General features: G+C 49.5%; 1 protein-coding gene across 1 annotated transcript in view; it reads left to right on the forward strand.

Annotated features, from left to right (window-relative positions):
- Positions 1-17,580, forward strand: part of SMC5 (structural maintenance of chromosomes 5) — a 680,994-nt gene extending 663,414 nt beyond the window's left edge. Inside the window, exon 24 of the mRNA XM_085633014.1 lies at positions 16,189-17,580. Coding sequence (XP_085489140.1) covers positions 16,189-16,326 — 138 coding nt within the window. The 3' untranslated portion in view covers positions 16,327-17,580. The remainder of the gene's footprint in view (positions 1-16,188) is intronic.
- Positions 17,581-20,500: the final 2,920 nt, after the last annotated feature.

Below are 20,500 nucleotides of genomic sequence, written 5' to 3' on the forward strand. Positions count from 1 at the left end.
GTTGAGACATGGCACTGAATACATCACACATGGATGTTACCATCCTCACCCTAAATGTTAGGGGACTCCACACTCCGCGCAAGCGATATGCTGTATACTCGTATGCGAAACGTCACAATACCCCGATTGCTTTCCTACAGGGGACACATCTCATTGCAAAAGAGGTGGGGAAACTACAGTCAAAATGGCGGGGTACCATATGCGCCACGACTTATTCTGTGTATGCCCGGGGGGCACTGATCTGGGTACGACCGGGAACCCCTTTCCAGGAACTTCGGAGGGTGGTGGATAAAGAAGGCAGATATGCGCTACTGGAGGGCCTCTTAGACGTGCAGGCAGTACTTCTTGGTAGCATTTACGCCCCCAATGTAGAACAAGACAAATTTTGGGATCACCTCACCGGGGTCCTCGCCCCATTTGCTTCAATACCCTGGATCCTGGGAGGAGACTATAATTGCACGCTCGACCTACACCTGGACCGGTCGCACCCTCCTACGGCGCACTCACCGGCACACAGGCAGACTGCCAGGTTTCGGGCTTGGATTACACACTGGTCACTTACCGACGCGTGGCAAATGCGACACCCTCAGACCCGATTGTACTCCTTCCATTCCATCCCGCATAATTTACGTGTTCGTCTCGACCGATTCTTATGCTCGGCGGCTATACTCCCCAAAGTTGCCCACACAGACTACATGGGCTGGGTCATTTCTGATCACGATGCCCACGTTCTCCGACTCAACTGGCTGCCCCCCGGTCCCTGCTTGGCGCTTGCCACGGGACTGTCTATCAGACCAAGTCTTCAGACACGAGCAGGAACGTAGTATCCAAGACTATTTCACACACAATGCTGGTTCAGCGTCCTCCACCTTAGTAGAATGGGACACATTTAAAGTCGTGGCCCGGGGAGAGTGTATGAAACAAATAGCTGGAGTTAAGCGGTTCCTAGAACAGGCGCTCACTAAGGCGGAGCAGCACCTCGCCGCTGTCACTAAACAGGATACCACATCCGAGGGCGAGACACAGCGCATAGCCGAAGCAAAAACAGCTTATCAGGCCGCCTCCGCGGATCTCCGTCGGTATAATTTTAGATAGTTTGCTACATGGATGCATAAAGAGAGGGACAAAACTGGCACTCTCTTGGCATGGCTGGCCAGGCAGGACTTGGATGTCAAGCCCATCACCGAGATACTAGACTCCCGGGGTGTATTGATGCGTTCCCAGGCCGAGATTCTTGGGGCTTTTTACGACTACTATGCGGAGATATATAATGACCCTGCCTCTACCCCACAAGTCGTAGTGGAGCGATTCCTCGATCCCTTGACTATACCAAAAATGCCTTACATGCCCTAGCCCGCAACAAAGCGCCGGGATTGGACGGGTTCCCGCTAGAATACTACACCACATTTTCAGTGCACCTGGTCCCTCGCTTGGTGGCTATGTTTGCGACTGCGCTGGAGAGGGGAGAGTTACCGAAATCTATGAGAGAGTCCGTACTCGTGACCTTTTTAAAACCGCATCGGGATCCGCAACAAATGGCCTCGTATCGCCCTATATCGCTGCTATCCGCTGACTGCAAGCTCCTCGGGAAGATTCTTGCAGATAGATACTTACAAATAATCCGTCCTCTGGTCCACCCGGATCAGTGCGGATTTATCCCCGGCAGATGCACTTCCCAGAACATACGCCGGGTTTTCCACATCCAGGATCAGGTGCAGGGGATTTACCCCCGGGCGGCATGTCTCATCCTAGATCTTGAGAAGGCTTTTGATTCCCTCACGTGGCAGTATCTTTTTGCGGTCCTACAGCGAACAGACATTGGTCCCACCCTTCTCGCATATACGCAACTTCTGTACACTAAGCTGACATCGCGGGTGCGCCTGGGCCGCTACATCTCGGCAGAGTTTGCGGTCCAGAGGGGCACGAGGCAGGGATGCCCATTGTCTCCCTTACTTTTTGCCCTGGCAGTCGAGCCCCTGGCCATACGACTTCGTCAAGAGGGAGCTCACTGGGGCATCCCTATTGCGGGCACAGTGCACAGTGTATCTTTGTATGCTGACGACCTGTTAATATATGTACAAGACATCACGGACGACTTGACTCCCCTTTGGGAGACTTTGACGGAATTCACAGCGGCCTCTGGACTACGGGTGAATTGGGACAAGTCCACGGTTTACCCGCTGCACCCGGGCCTTCCCCCTCAGGAGATTAGACTGGGTACCCAACGAGTACCCTGGAGTGCAGATGCTCCTCGGTACCTGGGGATCCGTCTCTATCATTCCCAAACAGATATTTTCGAGGGTAACCATGGCAGGGCTTTGGCGGGCATTAGAGCTGCAGTCGGTTTTTGGAAGAGCCTCCCGCTGGCCCCAATTGGACGAGTGGCATTAGCCAAAATGATCATGGTCCCTCGATTGTTATACTTTTTTACCAATCTGCCAGTGATTCCCCCTAGAACCTTTTTTCAGGATCTGGACTCCCTCCTCAGTGCGTTAATTTGGGGATCCACCAGACACAGAACAGGACTGAAAAAACTGCAGTTGCCCACCACGCAGGGCGGCCTGGGTGCTCCCTCATTCGAGGCCTATTTTTTAGTGGCGCAACTACAGTGGCTTTCTCACTGGACGGCAGACAGGTACACTGTGGAAACGCATACCATAACGGGGCGGATATCTGTTCCAGAGATACGTCGCCTACTGCTCCCCGGCACTAAACCGAAACGTACGTACCCCCTTCAGGTGGCAGTGGCACGGAGGTGCATGCTAAGAATTCACCGCATGTCCTCGGGGACACCATTGTATTCCCCATTGCTACCTTTGGTCGGATGGCCCAACCGGGAGCACTATTACACAACCAGCGTGCTTCGCACGTGGACATCCAGTGGCATCACAGAGATGGAATCCCTTTTTGAGGACGGGCAGCTTCGACCATTCCGCAATCTTGTGGTCGACTACGACCAGCCCCCAGGGCAGTTCCTGCTTCACCGCCAACTGCTAGATAGTTACAGGCCATACCAAGACCTTGCAAGGGGGGGACCGCACACACATCCAGTCCTCCACACGATTCTACACATGGGAACGGGTCGCCATCTAACTACATGGCTTTATAAGGCCATACGAGAACTGACCATCAGGCCACTAGAGTCCCTGCGGGCCGCATGGGAACCTGAAATCGGGCGCGTGCTTCACGAGAGGGAGTGGGAGAGAGCCCTGGAGTACCCCAAGAAGGTATCTAGAAACGCACGCTTTAAAAACATTCAATATTATATACTTCACAGAGCTTATTTAACACCAGCACGCCTCCAACGTTTCTACCCCGACACACAGTTCCTTTGCCCCAGATGTCATGCGCAGGATGCAGATTTCCGACACATGTTTTGGAGCTGCTCCGTTATTCGAGTTTTCTGGCAGCACATTCACTCTGCTCTGGGTGACCTTACAAGGATTACCTGCATGAACATATGGGAAGCCAGCGCCCTAGGGATCTTCCGAACACGCAAGCAACACAAGGTGCGGACTTGCTTTCTCTCCCTCGCAGTGCTATTGGCCAAACGCAGCATCGCCATGCACTGGCGTTCCCCCGCCGGCCCTCCACTGGAAGCTTGGGTGGGAGCTACACACAAATGGGCGGCGGCGGAGGAGGAGACATTGCGGGAGGAGGAGGTGAGAGGGGTCCGCAAGAACCCTATATCCATGGAATGGGCCATGTTATTATTTCGTTTCAGGCAGATGACCCCTGGCGATGACCCTAAAGACGACGCACCCCCACTACCAGCTCCGCAAGAGCAGTCTCAAACCCTAACCGTCCAACCCCTTAATATACTGAGGACATGATCTCATACAAAGCAGCCTTATAGTGCATACTATTGCAGTTGCCGGTCGACCCTTAGAGGAGGTCAAAGCGCGATCCATTGAGGCGCCACACCCACACGACAGTTAGAGCACTCGTCGGCGAGGTCCGGAGGTAAACTTCCATGCACCTCCCCTAGTTTAAACCTGTGTTACACCCCAGTTCAAGTGACATATTATCTATTCGAACACATGGGATACATACATTGTTTCGTATTTGATCAGTTCAGTTCCTTGCTGATCCTACATCAGTTTCTGCCGACGAAGTGTGATACCACATACTGTACTATGTGCCATAATTGCCGAAAGATCTGTATAATGTACAGTATATAATCTCTGAAAATGTCAATAAAAATATGTTACAAAAAAAAATTATATAACCCACATGGACATTGGATACAATAAATAACATTAGATGTGTTACAGTTGTAGAACGTCTTTGATCTGATCTGCGGCACCATGTGCGGGATGGTCGGGAGTTAGCTGCATTTATTCTCCGTTGGGCCTTGGATGTCTCTGATTCTCTCGCCCGCGCTATGGTGAGTTCTGTGGCCCTCCGCCGCCATGCTTGGCTGCGGGATAGCGTCTTTCCGGAGAATGTTCAGGAGTGTCTTGTTGATCTGCCTTTTGACGGGATTCTGTTATTTAACACCCACGCGGACTCCGCTATTCAACGACTTCTTACGGGGCTCCGCTTCCCCTCCGTAAGCTTTGGCTTGTCGGTCCTCAGGTGTCTTATGGAAGGTGTTTCTCCCACCTTTCTCTTTGGGGTCTTGTGTTTCGGTTGGCCCGTCTGTGTGCTGTGTGTGGCTTGGAATGCCTTCAGGGTCCTTAAGTTGGCCTCTCTGTTCTTTTGGCTGCTGATTCAGCCCTTCAGCTTTGTGATGCGTGATTTTTGGCTGTTTGTGAAGCCGTATAAGTCCTCAGGTTGGACCCTCTGTGTATTTTTTGGCTGATTGGCAAGCCGCCTGTGGTGTTTTCCACAGGTCTTTTATGTTCTTGACCTCTGCTGCGGGTTTGTAGGTAGGGTACTTGTTGGCTATTGTATACATCTGTCTTAAGCTGGGCGGGTGTGGATACCTTCTCGGGTTCCTCGGGTTTTCCTGGCATCCCTGTATACCAATTGGTGCGGTCTCTCTCTCTTTTTCTTCCGTCTTAGCGCAGCTTGCGCTGCTCCAGGTTTAGTCCCGCTCAGTATCCAATGGTGTTTTTATCCTTCTACAGGGTTTGCCTGTCGTCCATGTTGCCCTTTGTTCCTGCAGAATATCTGCTTTTGTGCATTTTGCCTTCCCTGTTCATCCTCTGGATCGCCAGACCAACTTTTGTCATGCCGTTTACGGCGTTGTGTCTTGGCATTTCCACCTTGTTATCCGCCGTTTCGGCCTGGGCCTCTGCCGTGTGTTCCAGGGGGGCTAGGATATTCCTGGTGCTCTCCTGTGTTCTGGTTGCCGGCTTTCGGTCTGTACTGCATATGTCTCTTTATCTTCTGGCCGGTCCCACTTCTCTTCGTGGGCCGGGTGGTGCTACTGGGACGGGTGCTATCTAGGGCTTGTTCTGGAGTTCCCTTGCCTCCGACTTCGACTTGCGCTCGGCTTGTTCTGGGCACGCTACTTCATAGTATTTGCCAGCTGTCTGCTGCGCACGCCTGGTAGTTCTGTTCCACCTCCGAGGGCCTCGGCATGTAACCGTGTGCTCCTGTCCCTTGCTTTGCTGGGGCCTTGAGCGTCTGTGTCTTCCTTCGCACGTCTGCGCTTATCGGCTGTGGAGCCGTTCCTGCCTTGTTCCCTGCCTCGGGACAGACACCCGTTCACTGTCCCCTTCGCTGTGTGTGTTCTCCTGAGGCAGCCTCTGCCTCCGTTCCTCCTCTTCCTCTTGGATTTGCAGGTGGTTCTTTTCTTCCTTTGGTACTCGCTGGGTGCTGTCTGTCCCTCCGGGTTTTCTGGCAGACGCCCTTTGCTCCTCGGTTAGGCTTGTGGTATCCTGGCCTTCCCTTCTCCTTGTTCTTGCTTACTTCTGCTTGGAGGGGGCTGAGTCGTCCTTCCTGTCCCCATGACACATCCCCTGTTGGGGCCCTGTGTTCTTCCAAGCTGGTGGGGTGCTCTCGCACCCCTCCTCCCCTCTGGGTATGGCTAGGGTATCTATTCTACGTTAAGGAATCTGCGGCTAGTAGTCTCTATCAGATGTACAAGTTACTTACCTTCGGTAACGATGTATCTGGTAGAGACGATTCTAGCCGCAGATTCCTTCACGGCCCGCCCTTCCTTCCCATTCTGCGAGGACCCTTCAGCTTGGTCTTCTGCACTCGCCTCCCTCCAGGTGGCATTTGTCTCCTGCGGGTGCCCTCTTTCTCTTCCTACCTGGCGGGATGCTTCGTTCTGTTTATTTGTTCCACTCCTTCTTTTCTGGTAATTGGATGGTGGGTTCATGTGTACTTTTGCATCCCTGCACCCTGGTTCTTCCAGCGTGGGGCCTACTCATAATCTTCTTACTTTTTTCCTTGCTTGGGGTTTTTGACTCCTTCGCAATCCTCTGGGTTGGGGTTTCTTGGCAGTGCCTCAGCCCTCAGCTTTTTACAGGGGATACAACACTCCTTGATGGTGTTGTCTTGGGGTGCTTTGTCGTTACTTCTCTGTTCCGGACTTGTTGCCCTTCACTGTTCTAGATTGTGGTTGCAGACTTTGTCGTCTGCCACGTCATTTTTAACATGTTTTTTCTGCCTCCAGGGAGGATATCGCCTTCGCTTTGCAGGGTTGCTTCTCAGAGCAATGCTCTGCTCTTTCCTTTCCACGACTTTCAGTAATGCAGTGCTTACACTGTCCCTAATGGTGCTGTTCCTCACCATTCGCTTCTTCCTTTTTTGTTTCACTGACTTTTTCACACACTGTTTCCATACCCTCACAGTTTTGTTTGTGATGGCTCCACGTTGTGGCGCGGAAAAGTTCTCCGAAGAAAACTGACGTCAGCGTGCCGCGGTGGGACTTATGTGACCTCGCTGACGTCACGTCCGCAGACGACGTCAGGGCGGGGTCCCCGGCGCGCAGAGATGCTGTGGCAAAGATTTTCTGGATCCAGTCTCACGCCTGGGGATAATTCTACTTTAAGGAATCTGCGGCTAGAATCGTCTCTACCTGATACATCGTTACTGAAGGTAAGTAACTTGTACATCAGGGCATATCCCTGGTGGTTCAACACCTGGCAGGTTCACTGAACGCCAGGGCGGACGAACTCAGCCGCAATGCGTGAGGGATCTGGAATGGCGTCTTCATTTAGAGGTGGTGCAAGGTCTCTTTCAGCAGTGGGGAGAGCCTTGGTTAGATCTATTAGCCACCAAATAGATCGCGCAATGTCATCAATTCTGCGTGTTAGAATTTCCAAGGTGGCACTCGCTAGGCAGTTCTTTTCGTCGCGAGTGGAGTTGCGGTCTTCTATACGCCTGTCCGCCTATACCACTTCTGCCCAGAGTGCTGAAGAAGATCAAGCGCAACCGGGCCCAAGTCATTTTTGTGGCTCTGGACTGGGCACGAAGAATCTGGTATCCCGGGCTGCTCAACATGGCCATCGAACCTCCGATCCAACTGCCTCTTCGGGAGGATCTTCTGTCGCAGCAGCAGGGGGCCCGACCCTTTCCAGCCTCCACCTCCTTGCGTGGAGATTGAGCGGTGGCAGTTGCCGTTGTTTGACCTCCCTCCTGAAGTCTGTGATGTAATCTTGGCAGACAGGCGTCCCTCCACTAAGAGGGTATACGCCTGCAGATGGAATACATTTGTGGCATGGTGCACAGCAAAGGCTGTGGATCCCCTTTCTGCCACTCTTTTTGAGGTTCTCTTGTTCCTCCTTTCTTTGGCCCAGCAGGGCTCTGCTCTGGGCACTCATGCTTTTCTGGTGGCCATCACCACTACACACAGGGTGAGTGAACTGCAAGCTTTGTCTTCCAAGCCTCCCTTTCTGGCTGTCCATCCGGACAAGGTTGTCATTAGAACTAGACCTTCCTTTCTTCCCAAGGTGGTTACTTCTTCCCACATTGGCCAACCATCACTTTGCACTCCTTCTTTCCGCCTCTGCATCCTTCGAAAGTAGAAGAGAGGCTCCACAGTCTGGATCCAAAACGTGCGCTTTCTTTCTACTTGGATCGCACCAAGCAATTCCGGGTGGATGACCAGCTCTTTTTGTTGGTTACGTGTGCGCTAAGAAAGGTCGGGCCATGCACAAACGGACCATCTCCAGGTGGGTCGTTCTTTGCATCAAAGCCTGCTATTCTTTGGCTCAGAAGGAGCCTCCAGTGCGGCAGTGCGCCCATTCCACCAGGGCGACGGCAGCTACTACTGCTTTGGGACGAGAAGTACCCCTAAATGACATCTGTCAGGCAGCTACATGGGCATCGCTGCACACGTATACCAAACACTACTGCCTGGACAGCCAAGTCCAGAGAGACCAAAAGACACACGATTGATGGACGGAATGCAGAACAAATCAAAACATTCACCCCCAGTCAAGAGATCTGGGTAAAATCCATAATTCTTTTGCTCACCATGCCACCCCAGTTTAGACCTGGCCATATGCAAATCAGTCTTGACCCTGTGCCTCATGGGAACAGTCCAGCTCGAACTGCCAAGCCAGGTCCTCCCTGGACCGGAAACAAGCATCCAAGGACCGGTTTCGGGGTTTCACCCTTATTTAGCCAGGATAGCTTGATTCCAGTGGCACAGTGAGCCCAGGACCCACATCTGGGCATACCTGGCGCACTTAGGGCGAGAAAGCAAAAGACACACGATTGATGGACCGAATGCAGAACAAATCAAAATATTCACCCCCAGTCAAGAGATCTGGGCTAAATCCATCATTCTTTTTCTCACCATGCCACCCCAGTTTAGACCTGGCCATATGCAAATCAGTCTTGACCCTGTGCCTCATGGGAACAGTCCAGTCCAGAAAGACGGCTTCTTTAGCAGTTCTGTTCTCCAGGACTTTCTGGTGTGAACTTGGTTCACAGACCTACCTCCACGGTTGGTATTGCTGGGGTATCTATTCTAAGGTAAGGAATGTATAACCAACTGTTTCTTTCAGATGAACAAGTTACTTACCTTTTGGTAACGATATATCTGTAAAAAACATAGGTTAGTTATAGATTCCTTACCGCCCCACCCATTCTCCCCGTTCTGCGAACTGACTTCTAGGATTAAGGACATCCTTTCAAGGCCCTAGTTTTGTGCACCAGTGGTCAGTGTCTTGCATGGCTCTGCGCTTCTGGCGTGTAAAGTCGTGTACAGAACTGACGTCAGTGCGCGAGGGCGGCGTCTATGTACTTAACGCTACGTCATCCCGATGACCACGACAACGACCGCGGAGTCGACCAACGCCACTTTCCGACGCGCAGGGGTTCTGCTGACGAAAAACGTTCCGGATCCAGTCTGACACTTGGGGGTAATTCTAAGGTAAGGAATCTATGACTAACCTATGTTTCTTACAGATATATTGTTACCAGAGGTAAGTAACTTGTTCATTAATTCCCACACTGGCATCAGTGTGGGTTTAATGTGCTGAGAAGTTTGCTACCAAACTTCCCAGTTTTTAGTAGAGCTATTGTAGAGCTGTGGAGATTGTAATGACCAACTCCAAGACCATATAGTCTTTATGGCTTTACTACACTTGGTGTCTAAGAATGGACTTAGACACTGTAGGGGCACAGGGTGCATGCCACTGTACCCTCACCTGAGGGTTAGTGCACCCTGCTAGAGGGCTGACTTACCTAGGCCTGAGGCAGTGGGTTGTAGGCATGGCACACACTGATGTGTGCCATGTCGACTCTTCACTTTTCTCTGCACCAAAACACACAGCCTGTAGTGTGGCTGTCAAGGTTCAGGGCCTCTAAGGGTGGCACAATAGGTGCTTCAGCCCTTAGATGCTTTCCCTGGTCACATTACCCTTGCTACCCATGGTTACTTTAACAAGGGACTTACCTGTGTACAGGGATGTGCCAGGTGTGGGTACAAAAGTACAGTCTTGGGAAAGAACACAGGCCCTGGGAGCCTGATTGGAAGGGCCCCAGGGCACATCAAGTCAGGTTTTATCAGATGTCAGGCAAAATGTGGGGGGTAACCATTCAAAAGGTGTCACTTTCCTACAATACTGACCTGATTTTCTCCTTGCCATCCCTTTAGACTACTGGGCAGATTGACAGGCAATGTTGAATATGATCAAAGTAGAAGCCCTCACTCTTTTGTTGTTGTTTTATCAGTCATGCCTACACCACTTGATGCATGAAGCTGGAGACAGGCGGATTCAGTGGGAAATAATGTTTCCTGAAACAACTGATCAGCAGCTCAAAACATGCATATTAGGGGTTCCATCACTCTCTCCAGGTGCTTCTTTGCACAAAAAAAGGTCACACCGGTGCACAGTTGGATTTGCCAATAACAGAAGCTGTTTGTTATGGCAGCTCCCTGAAGAAAGAGCAAGCAGTGAAAATCGTCAAAGAATTTCAACAAGGTTTTGTCTTCTACTGAGCAATATAAGCATTAGTAACTGCCCTTTGGAGATCTTAGACCACTCTACACCATACAGCCTCAATCACCCTCTATATGCCAGTCTGGTTAGTTATATCTGAAAGAGACTGAATTTATAGATTCCTTACCTTAGAATCACCCCCAGGCGTCAGACTGGATCCGGAGAATTGTTTTGTAGCAGTACCCCTGCAGGTCTGTAGGTGGCGTCTGTTGACTCCGCGTCCGTCGTTGCCGCCGGGATGACATTGTGGTGTCTACTTAAACACCGCCCCTGCGTGCTGACGTCCGTTCTTTTTTTTTTCCGTGCTAGCCAGCACAGATCGAGAGAGAGCGTGCCCCTTAGTCAGTTTTTGACTAACCCTCTTTCGACTTTTGTCTACGTCTTTTTCGAGTCTTCGACTCCTGGTCCACAAGGGGTGTCCCATCATCGAACCGGTTTGAAGCCCTGTGACTCCTGTCACAAGCGCGTGTGTCTTTGATGCCTGGAGCGCAACCACGATCCGAAGTCGTGTTCCGACTGCCGGTCCATGAACCCTTTGTGTGAGCGGTCCCAAAAGCTTTTGGAGGCCCAGCAATCCGTTCCGCGCCGTTCGAGGTCGCGGAGTCATCTCCATTCTTCCTTGAAGTCTTCGCACTTCTCCAGTAGGTCGAAACACAAGAAGAAGGCGAAGAAGCATCGTCGCTCTTCGCCTTCTCGTCGGTTAATGCAACGCGGGACCCGGAGCATCGTTGCTCTCCGGCTCAATCTTCGGAGCCCGCTGGGACGGCTCCGCACTTCCCTCCCGGAGCCGGAGTGTCCCCTGCCCAGCTTCGTGCATTTTACGAAGTGCTCCATAGCATTTTTGGGCAGCCCGACTCCTCAGGCGTGCCTTCAGGCCCCACGGACCCGGCTGGGGGCCCTAGGCCTTTGATGCCAGCGGCTCTGGCCTCAGTGCCGGAGTGCCCCCATGGATCCATGCCTGGTCTGGATTGGCGCCGGTCGACCTCGCGGTACCTTCCCAGGCGCAGATTCCAATGACGACGCCCCCGGCGCCGGTTGTGACCCCGACCGGCATCGACCCGAGCCTCACCCCCGACTTGGACACAGTACCAGACGGACGTCGGTACCGGCGCTGGAGGGTACTTTTCTACCGCTGTTTATCAATGGTCAATGCCAGCCAGAGGAGGGTGAGGAGGACTGGAAGGAGTCTATTGATCCTCTAGCTGATGAGCTTGAAGAGCCGGACACGCCAGTGGTCTGGATTAACCCCATAGTGTGCGTAGCGGGGCTACGCAGAGGTCCACGGAGTTGAAAACAAACTCCGTGGAACTCCGCTCCGCCACCCGCCTCCACTCCCCCATTATAAAAAGTAATTAAACATTATTAAAAAAGAAATTTAAAACCACTTACCTGGCATGCGGCGTCCCCGGGCTGCCCTCCTCCTCTTCTTCGCCATCTCACTAATCCTTGTGAGAACTGCGCGTGCCCGCGCATTTCTTGCTGGTTATGGAAAGCCACACATTCCTACCTTTTATGCCTATCTCCCATGTTACACAAAATCTGAATATGGATTTTCCTAGCCAGACTCGAGAAAATGTACAGTACACAACACGAGTGATATATCTGTATTATTGAGAGTCTCCAGTGGCAAATGGAGGACTATGTGATGCAACTGAAGAACCAGCTCTGTAGCTCTGTAGCTTCAACATCCTTAAGGTAAACTGAAATTAAAGAAAAAGAAACGGCAATGACCAAAAGGGATTTGTCCATTAGTTCATGCAATATCTGACACTCATTAGCTTCTAATCTGAACAACCAGTAGCAAAGGCGCTAAGGCCATGACACCTCTGACACCGATACCATTCTCCTATCCCATTCTGAACTAAATCAGTCTCGACCATGGCTGAAGTCGCATCCCTGCACTGTTCCAACACGCCTGGCCCCTGCACACTCTAACTCATATGACATTGCCTTTACCCGGTAGCTGCTCTCCATTGCTCCAATAACTTTTTGGATTGGACTCTGACCATAGTCAGCTCACTTTTGGTCATTATGGGTCAACTTTTATTCAGATCTACAAGAGGCCCGTGGATTGGACAGGTGTTTCGGTGAAAACTAATGTCCTCACAGAAGATTTACAACCCGGACTGACCTTATTTGGTCAAACACCAAGGACAGCTTCAAGATGATTATGCTGGTCCAGGGTCTATCTGCCTTGAATACAGGAAAGAGGATGGTTGCGTTGGACCTGCAGGACGCCTGCTACTGTGTTCCTGTCTTGCACACCCACAGGTGCTACCTGCGGTTCAAGGTAGACCATGAGCATTTTCAGTTTGACGTGCTCCCTTTCGGCCTCACCAGTGCCCCTCATATGTTCATGAAGGTGATGGCAGTGGTCACAGCATACCTTCGGAGTTCAGGGATACCAGTCTTTCCCTGCCTCAGCAAATGGCTTTTGATGACTGGTTCACCACATTCAGTTGTGGACCACCGGTGACAACTGTGAGCCTCCTTACATTGTTGAGGTTCACGATCAACGGGCCAAAATCAGATCAGACACCTTCACAGAGGCTCCCTTTTATCAGAATCATCTTGGATACTGTGCGTTTTCAGGCCTTCCCTCTGGGTTAACGATTCCTGGACATTCAGGATATGATAATAATGTTTCATCCTGTCCTGGGTCTCAGTGAGGGTGCTTCTGAGGCTTCTTGATCTATTGACATCCAGCATCCTGTTCATCGATCATGCTCGATGGCATATTCGGGATCTGAAGTCTCAGTGGACCCTGCACCAAAGGAACTGGTCAGATTCCATGTACGTTTTGGAGGAGACTGCAAATGATCTGCAGTGGTGGCTGCTTGGCTGCAATTGAAAACCCTCCTTACCCCACCCAGAGCGGACGGTGGTGACGGTTGCATTGCTGCTGGGTTGAGGAGATCATCTGGAAGAGGTGGAGATTAGAGGACTCTGGTCACCGTCAGAGACCTATCTTAACGTCAACCTACTGAAATCACTTTGTGTTGAAACCCTTCCTGCCATCCGTCAAGGTACTCAAGAGACAATACCACCGTCATGTGATATTGCAAAAGAAAGTGCATGGTAGGGTCCTGGGGACCCAGTGCCCAGGAAGCCTTGCGCCTCTGGATCTGGATGAATCGTCAAGGGTTTTAACAGATTATGCACCACCTTGCAGGATCTTTAAACTCTAGAGCGAAAAAACTCAGTTGGAGACACCTAATGTACCACAAATGGGAGTTACACCCAGAGGTGGCGCAGGGGCTCTTCTAAAAATGTAGAGAACACTGGCTTGATCTCTACGCTCTCCCCAACAACATGCAATGTCAGCACTTTTGCATTCTGGAGTTTCTCAGAAGGTTGTCTTTCGGAGACACATTCCACCTAGAGAAGAGCACGGGACTCCTGTATTGTTACGCCGCTAGCTCTCATGTCCAGAGTTTTGAAAAAGATCCGAAATGACCAGGCCAAAGTCCTATTCAGAGCATGAGCATCTATGCTCTGATCAGGCTGCCACTTCATTGTATGCACCAGGTGACGCAGAGGAAGACCAGGAGCCGTGCACAAGCTGTCCCACGTCAAATGTCAAGAGCCATGGGGTCAGTGTCCGGCAGGGGCACCAACATGTCTTGGCAGCGCAACCAACATAGTTGAAGAAAAAGGTGCAGTTTCAGGACCAGCAAGGTCAAAGTGACTCACCATGAGCAGATAAGTCAGGACAGGCCCCGAGCAAGCAGGGAGTCCACAGGAGCCAAAGAAGACCCTCAAGAGGACCCACGGGCCAAAGGCACAGGAGTCGCAAGAGGACCTCGAGCAGCCCACCAAAAGATGAGGACCCATGGTGCAAAGGATACGATGCAGGCGAAGATCTTGGTTGCAGGAGGTGCTTGAGGCTGGATCTTCTTGGAGCCTGAAGAGCTCTGGAGGAAAGAATAAACAAGCCTTGGCAACTGCAAGTCGGCTCGGTGCATAGGGGTGCTGTTCAAGTGGTTCCGTTGAGGTATACTGGCCTCAAAATTGGTGTGAAGACAGTGCAGGCCTTGCGGGAGATGCAGAACAACCAACTGTGTTGCTGAGCTTTTCGGAGTACATGCGAGCCCAGGATCAGCCGCCCAGTCAGCTGTGTTGCGGTGCCTGCAGATGCAGGGAGTGACAACTTCATTCCAAGGGAAATTCCTTCGGGTGTCTTGGATGTCCACAGGCCTTGTGAAGAACCTGTATGGAGCACAGGCACAGACGTTACCGCCAACTTGTAGGATGACGAGACCTGTAGCAGCAGGAGTCTTCCCAGTTGCTGTCTTGGTTCCCAACACGAAGTCCAGCGAGGTCCAGAGTGCCCAGACAGTTGAAGTGGTTTTGATCTGAATCTTAACCCACAAAGAATCTAGGGACCCACCCACAGGTAAGCCATTGAGTTCCCTAAGGAAATGGTTGGGACGATTCAGGGGTCCCTTACAGAGCAGGGCCTGAACAGTAGGGAGGATACTCCCATGTCCTTCGTCCAGTTTTGCGCCAGAGTGGGAGCCAACGTCTCCCTGAACTTGTTTGAACTGGAGTATGCAAGTAGGGCACTAAATGTGCCATTCAAGAAGTCTGAGTAGCATTGGCAAGCGCCCCCACCCTGTCCAAATACACCAAGTCCTGTGTGGGAGGTGGTCACACCTCTCTGTGACAGGATACCTATTATCTTGCCTGCCTCTCCTCGAACTTGGCCCAGCAGCAGGAGGTCAGAGTTGTGTCTCTGGTCGGCAGGTATAGTTTGCTGTCTGGGTCTTGAAGATTGGTACTGGGAGCACTGAGGGTGTCCCGGAGGAGCTTTACAATGCATGGAATAATACCTCCCACAGCGTTTACGGTGTGGGGGAATGATTCTAACATGTTTGCATGGAATCATACCACTTACACCGTTTATGGTGTGGGGGTAGGATGCCAACATGTTTGCATGTAATCATACCTCCCACACCGTTTACGGTGTGGGGGTATGATTCCAACATGTTTGATACCGAACATGACGGGGTTTGTTACAGCCAGTTTAGAGATAGTCATCACGTAATGGCGCATGGCCACTCTATATATCTTAATGTCTGATGCACTTACACCCTGGGAGAATGGACTCCGAAGAATGTAGGGGTCTCCTGCTCATACAGGGGCACCCTCACACTTAGAACCGAGCACCCTGCCTTCAGGATTGAAAGGCCTGCCTTAGGGGTGACTTTTAAGTTTTATGTGCAGTGACCTCGGATATAAGGAAAGTTATATCTGTTGCAAGTGGTGCGGGCACCAGCTTACACAGGCTGCAATGGCAGGCCTGTAGTCACAATTTGAGTGGTCTCTAATGAGTGGCATGATACATGCTTCAGCCCATGGGAGTCCCCTGGTATACATATGCCCTGGGTACCTTGTACCATATACTAGGGACTACGCATGGTACACCAGTAGCCAATCTGAGTGCACCTAAGTACTCACCATGTCCAATTTAGGGGCGAAGCACAGAGACTGGGGTCCTGATTAGCAGGATCCAAGTCACACTAGTCAGTAAAACATGACACCAGCAAAAAGTGGGGGTGACCACGAAAGCAGATCCTACTTTCCTACACATACCAATAAGATCTCCCATTGGTAAGGAGTAATTGGGATGAACCCTACAGTGGGGAGGGAGTGCAAAAGTAAATAAGATTAGAAGTTTTCCTTTCCTACCAAGGCTTGAAGTTGTGAATTATCACCTTTGTTCAGTTACCATTAACAATATTTAGACAATGTTATTGATTGCAATAATTGTGATGAGCATTTTCTGCATGGGAAATATTCAATTTTCATGGGACCTATTTTTATTTTTTTACAGCTCCTCCAAAATCTCACTTATGCTGACAAAATGACCGTCCTGTTTGTCTACAACGGACCTTTTATGCTTGAACCAACCAAATGGAATTTGAAAGCTTTCCACAGGAGACGAAGAAGAGTTGAGCAGATGGATCAATAAAAGATTTTGCTGAAAGTGACTTGAAATTGAACCTTTTTGACAAAAAGAAAGCTTCCAGATGTATGCTGTGTTTCATAACAATCTTTCCTATGGGAAAATTGCTCTGATTTTGCTAAAGTGAAATAACTAGCGGTATTTTTGTAAACTTTTATCATCTTCAAGCTATCAAGCCAGTCAAACAATTTCCAGGTTAACAACTGTTGCAAAATTGTTCTTTATCGGAGTACAAACAGCTTTTGAAGTTCGAGTAAGATAAATGTTGAATAGTTGTCATTTGGAGAATTTTAAAATGTGTTTTCAGAGAAGCAACTTGTGCTTAATGGGCTACTGAATTTTTCAAAAAAATAAGATTGTCTTGTGCAACAGGTAATGAACACAATTTTATATTTCCAAGAAGTGTGTCTTTCTATTTGAAACAAATCTTTAAGATACAGTTTGCTTTTGTATTAAAAACTGCAAAAGAATATTTTTATATTCATTTAGTGTACACTCTTCCAAATCTGTGGCGCATGGGAAGTAAAAACCTGATTCCCTTACTATGTTTTTTTACATTTTGGTCTGCTTTTCTGTAAAGCCTTTGCTGTTTTAGATAGTGTAAACTATTTGAGTCAAACACATTTTTAAATGGAACATGATCAACACAAGCGCAACTGCAAAAACTGTTTCAATATCCAAATCCATTTTTGTAACTAACCTTTACTTTCAGCAGTTATGAATATTTAAATCTTTTCAACATTCAGCTGTCATAATAGCATATTTGATCAGAGTTTGTTAGTTACGCACATTAGGTATGACACTGATACACTATAAAACTCCAGAGGGTTGGTGAATAGTTATGTTACAGCAGTGTACATATTAATATTTGAACTTTTTCATTTGCCATTTATTAACAGGAGTAGTCTTCTTTAAAAAGCACATTTTATTTCGAAAATATGTATAAATATTCTTTGAGTGCAATGCACTAATTTAATTTACCTTGCTGTTCAAAATGCAACCATTGGCTCACTCAGACCTGCAGAAAGGAGAAAGATGAAGAGTTGTTGAAAATGTACAACAATCACTGTAAAAGGAAGTGAAAGGTACCTCTTTGTGAATTAACATGGTATATGATATGTTGCCCTTCCATTTGAAAATAACAGAAGAGATATTGATATCAATTGTTTTGTACATGCACTGCGTTAAATATTTTTGAGAAGTTCCATTTTAGGACTACTTGTACAGTATATATTAAAATTGAGATTTATGAGAACGTCACCAGATGTTTGGGTGCTTTCCGGATTTCTGCATTTCTTCAGTTATTGCTATTGGGCATTTTCTGATTTTGTTAAAAAACCACACACAAGGCCTAGAAATGCAGCTTTCTTCAAATTTCCACATTGTGGACATGTTATAATGGAAAAGCTAAACAAAATAAATTAAAACTTAGCCATGAAATCCTTACAAGCATAAGATATGGTCACCCAAACAAAATCACATACTAATCCATGCCAGTATTTGCACAATATATTCGTACTCATCGGTTCCATGCCTCTCAAATATTTATGATGTTTTGGCTATGTAACAATGTAAGCAGCACATATGTTCTTTCCAGGAATGTACAGCTCTGAAATTTATACCTAGGCCTTAGCAAACTCATGATATTTACCTTCTGAGTTCTTACAAGATGCAGTCAACAAACACATTTTTAAAAGAAAAGAGGATTATGGAAAGAAAGCGATATTTAAAGAGGCTGCCAGCCCTTTTGGCAACAAAACACCACCAGAATAGGATGGTATGCATAATATACAAGGAGGGAATCTGGTTAGTATTTGTTCTAGGTTTAGACGGTGTGCATTAAGCTAGTTGTATCACTCTCGAAGAAGTTGTTCTCGGCAAGATGGTGTGTGACAGCTGTTTGAATACAGCTCAAAATCTGTATCATAGAACCAAAATATACTGTTCGAAGCATATGAGCTGCAGATTACACACTTGTGCATAGATCGCCATCTGGTGTTGGGCCCGGATGTTTGCCGTTTTTTTTTCCTCTTGGAAAGTCTTTGGAAGTCACGAGGTAGGTGACTCCTCCCTTGGATCGTATTGCGCATGGGCTTCGGCTCCATCCTCAGATTGTTTTTTTCCGCCATCTGGCTCGTCAGCGCCGCCGAAGATTCAGATGTGGAGGGCATCACTCCGGCACAGAGGGTCGTGAGTACTAATCTACCCCCACCCACACCGGCACCAAAAAAGGCTTCGGTCACGCCTTCGGGCCTAAGCAAGACCAAAGACACTGCTTCACACACCGCACCTTCGGGACTGGTAAAGAAGCCAATTAGGCCTTCGGGCAGCTCGGGCTCGAGGCAGCCCACAGTCGGAGCCGATAAACACTCTTCGGCACCGAAAAAGAAACCGGCCTCCATCTCGACACCGAGCCCCACACCGAAACACTTTGGGGATGAGACCCAGCTCCTCGGCACCGACCCCATCTTCGGTACCGACAAAAGCACACAAGGCCACCGACACTTCGAAGCCGAAATCCATCTTGGCACCTACTATACAATCGGAGCTTTCCAAGCATGGTTCCAAACAACGAACCAACACCGATAAACCTAAGTAACCAACGGCCCCGACGCCTTTGGCGCCGACGGACCAACCAACCTCTCCAGAACTATTCGCACCGGATCCCTTACAAAAAACACTAACTAAGGATCCCAAAACTGGACATTTGATGCTCTCTATCAAAAAGAGACAGTTAGAGAAACCTGCTCTGCCTCCACCTCCAAAAAGGAAGGACTCTGCTTCCTCCCCTTTCAGACTACCTGCCCCACCTCCACCTTCCCCTCCTCCACCTCTTCCACTTTCTCCACCCCCACCTCATCATTCCCCGACCCCATCCCCGGATGATGATGATCAAGGGGATCCATATGATGACATAGGGGATGTGCCCCAAGATATACCTACAGGGGACCTCACTCCCACAGGATCCCCAGACCCATGGGACAATTATAATATCCCTGATATCCCTAACGTCCCACAAGACGATCTTTACCCTTCCAGACCTTCTCCACCAGAAGACTCCTTGGGGTTCAACCATTTACTGCAAAGGGCAGCACACTACCATGGGGTAGATTTACATACCGACCCAGTGGAGGAGGATTTCCTCCTAGATACATTTGACACCACATATAGGACCACCTCCATATTGCCTATGCTTAAAGGTGTTATAAAAAATGTGCCGGAGATCTTTAAGGACCCAGTCAGGGCCAGGGTGATTAACCCGCACATTCAAAAGAAATATAAAGCCGCCCCAACAGATCCCTCCAACATCAGAGGGCCAGCGCCACTAGATTCCCTTGTAGTATCCACAGTACGGAAAAGGGCCAAGCGTACTGCATCTCAGGCGGCCAATATATGGCGTATCGCCAATACACAAGCACAACTAGCCAGGTATGACCGGGCCCATTATGACGAGTTAGAAGCCATAATGCACCATCTCCCTGATAAATGCAAAGCTAGGGCCAATGAGCTAATTCAGGAGGGCAAAACAATTACTAATACCTCCATACGTGGTGCCTTAGATGCAGCAGACACAGCCTCTAGGGCCATCAATACTAGTGTCCTCCTCCGTCGCCATGCCTGGCTAAGGATATCAGGTTTTAAACCGGAGGTACAAGCCTCCATCCTCAACCATCCCTTTGACCAGGAACATTTGTTTTGCCCAAAAGTGGATGACGCCCTAGAGAAAATGAAAAAGGACACTGACAAGGCAAAATCCATGGGAGCCTTACAATCTCACGCTCCAAGACGCTCCTTTCGCCGCTCTTCCTTTCGAAGCACATCCAGAGGCTACTCCTCAGACACCGCCTCCACTTCATACAAATCCCCTACTCAGTCCACCTTTACAAGAGGTTACCAAAGAGGCGGCTACAGGGGCAACAATAACAAAGGCAGAGGCAAAACGAACACCGCCCGCTCTGCCACCGTGCCTACCCAATGACTTCCCTCCACTTCCCCCAGACCTTCCCACTCCGGTCGGGGGCAGACTTCAACATTTCCTTCCAGTCTGGACTACCATCACCTCAGACAAATGGGTAACACAAATAATTCAGTCAGGCTACTGCCTAGAACTAATATCTGCCCCCCAAACATTCCACCCAGACAACGTCCAATGTCACCAGAACATCTACTGCTACTCAAG

The sequence above is a fragment of the Triturus cristatus genome, chromosome 2_1 (assembly GCF_964204655.1).
Source record: "Triturus cristatus chromosome 2_1, aTriCri1.1, whole genome shotgun sequence".
In the NCBI taxonomy this organism is placed as follows: domain Eukaryota; kingdom Metazoa; phylum Chordata; class Amphibia; order Caudata; family Salamandridae; genus Triturus; species Triturus cristatus.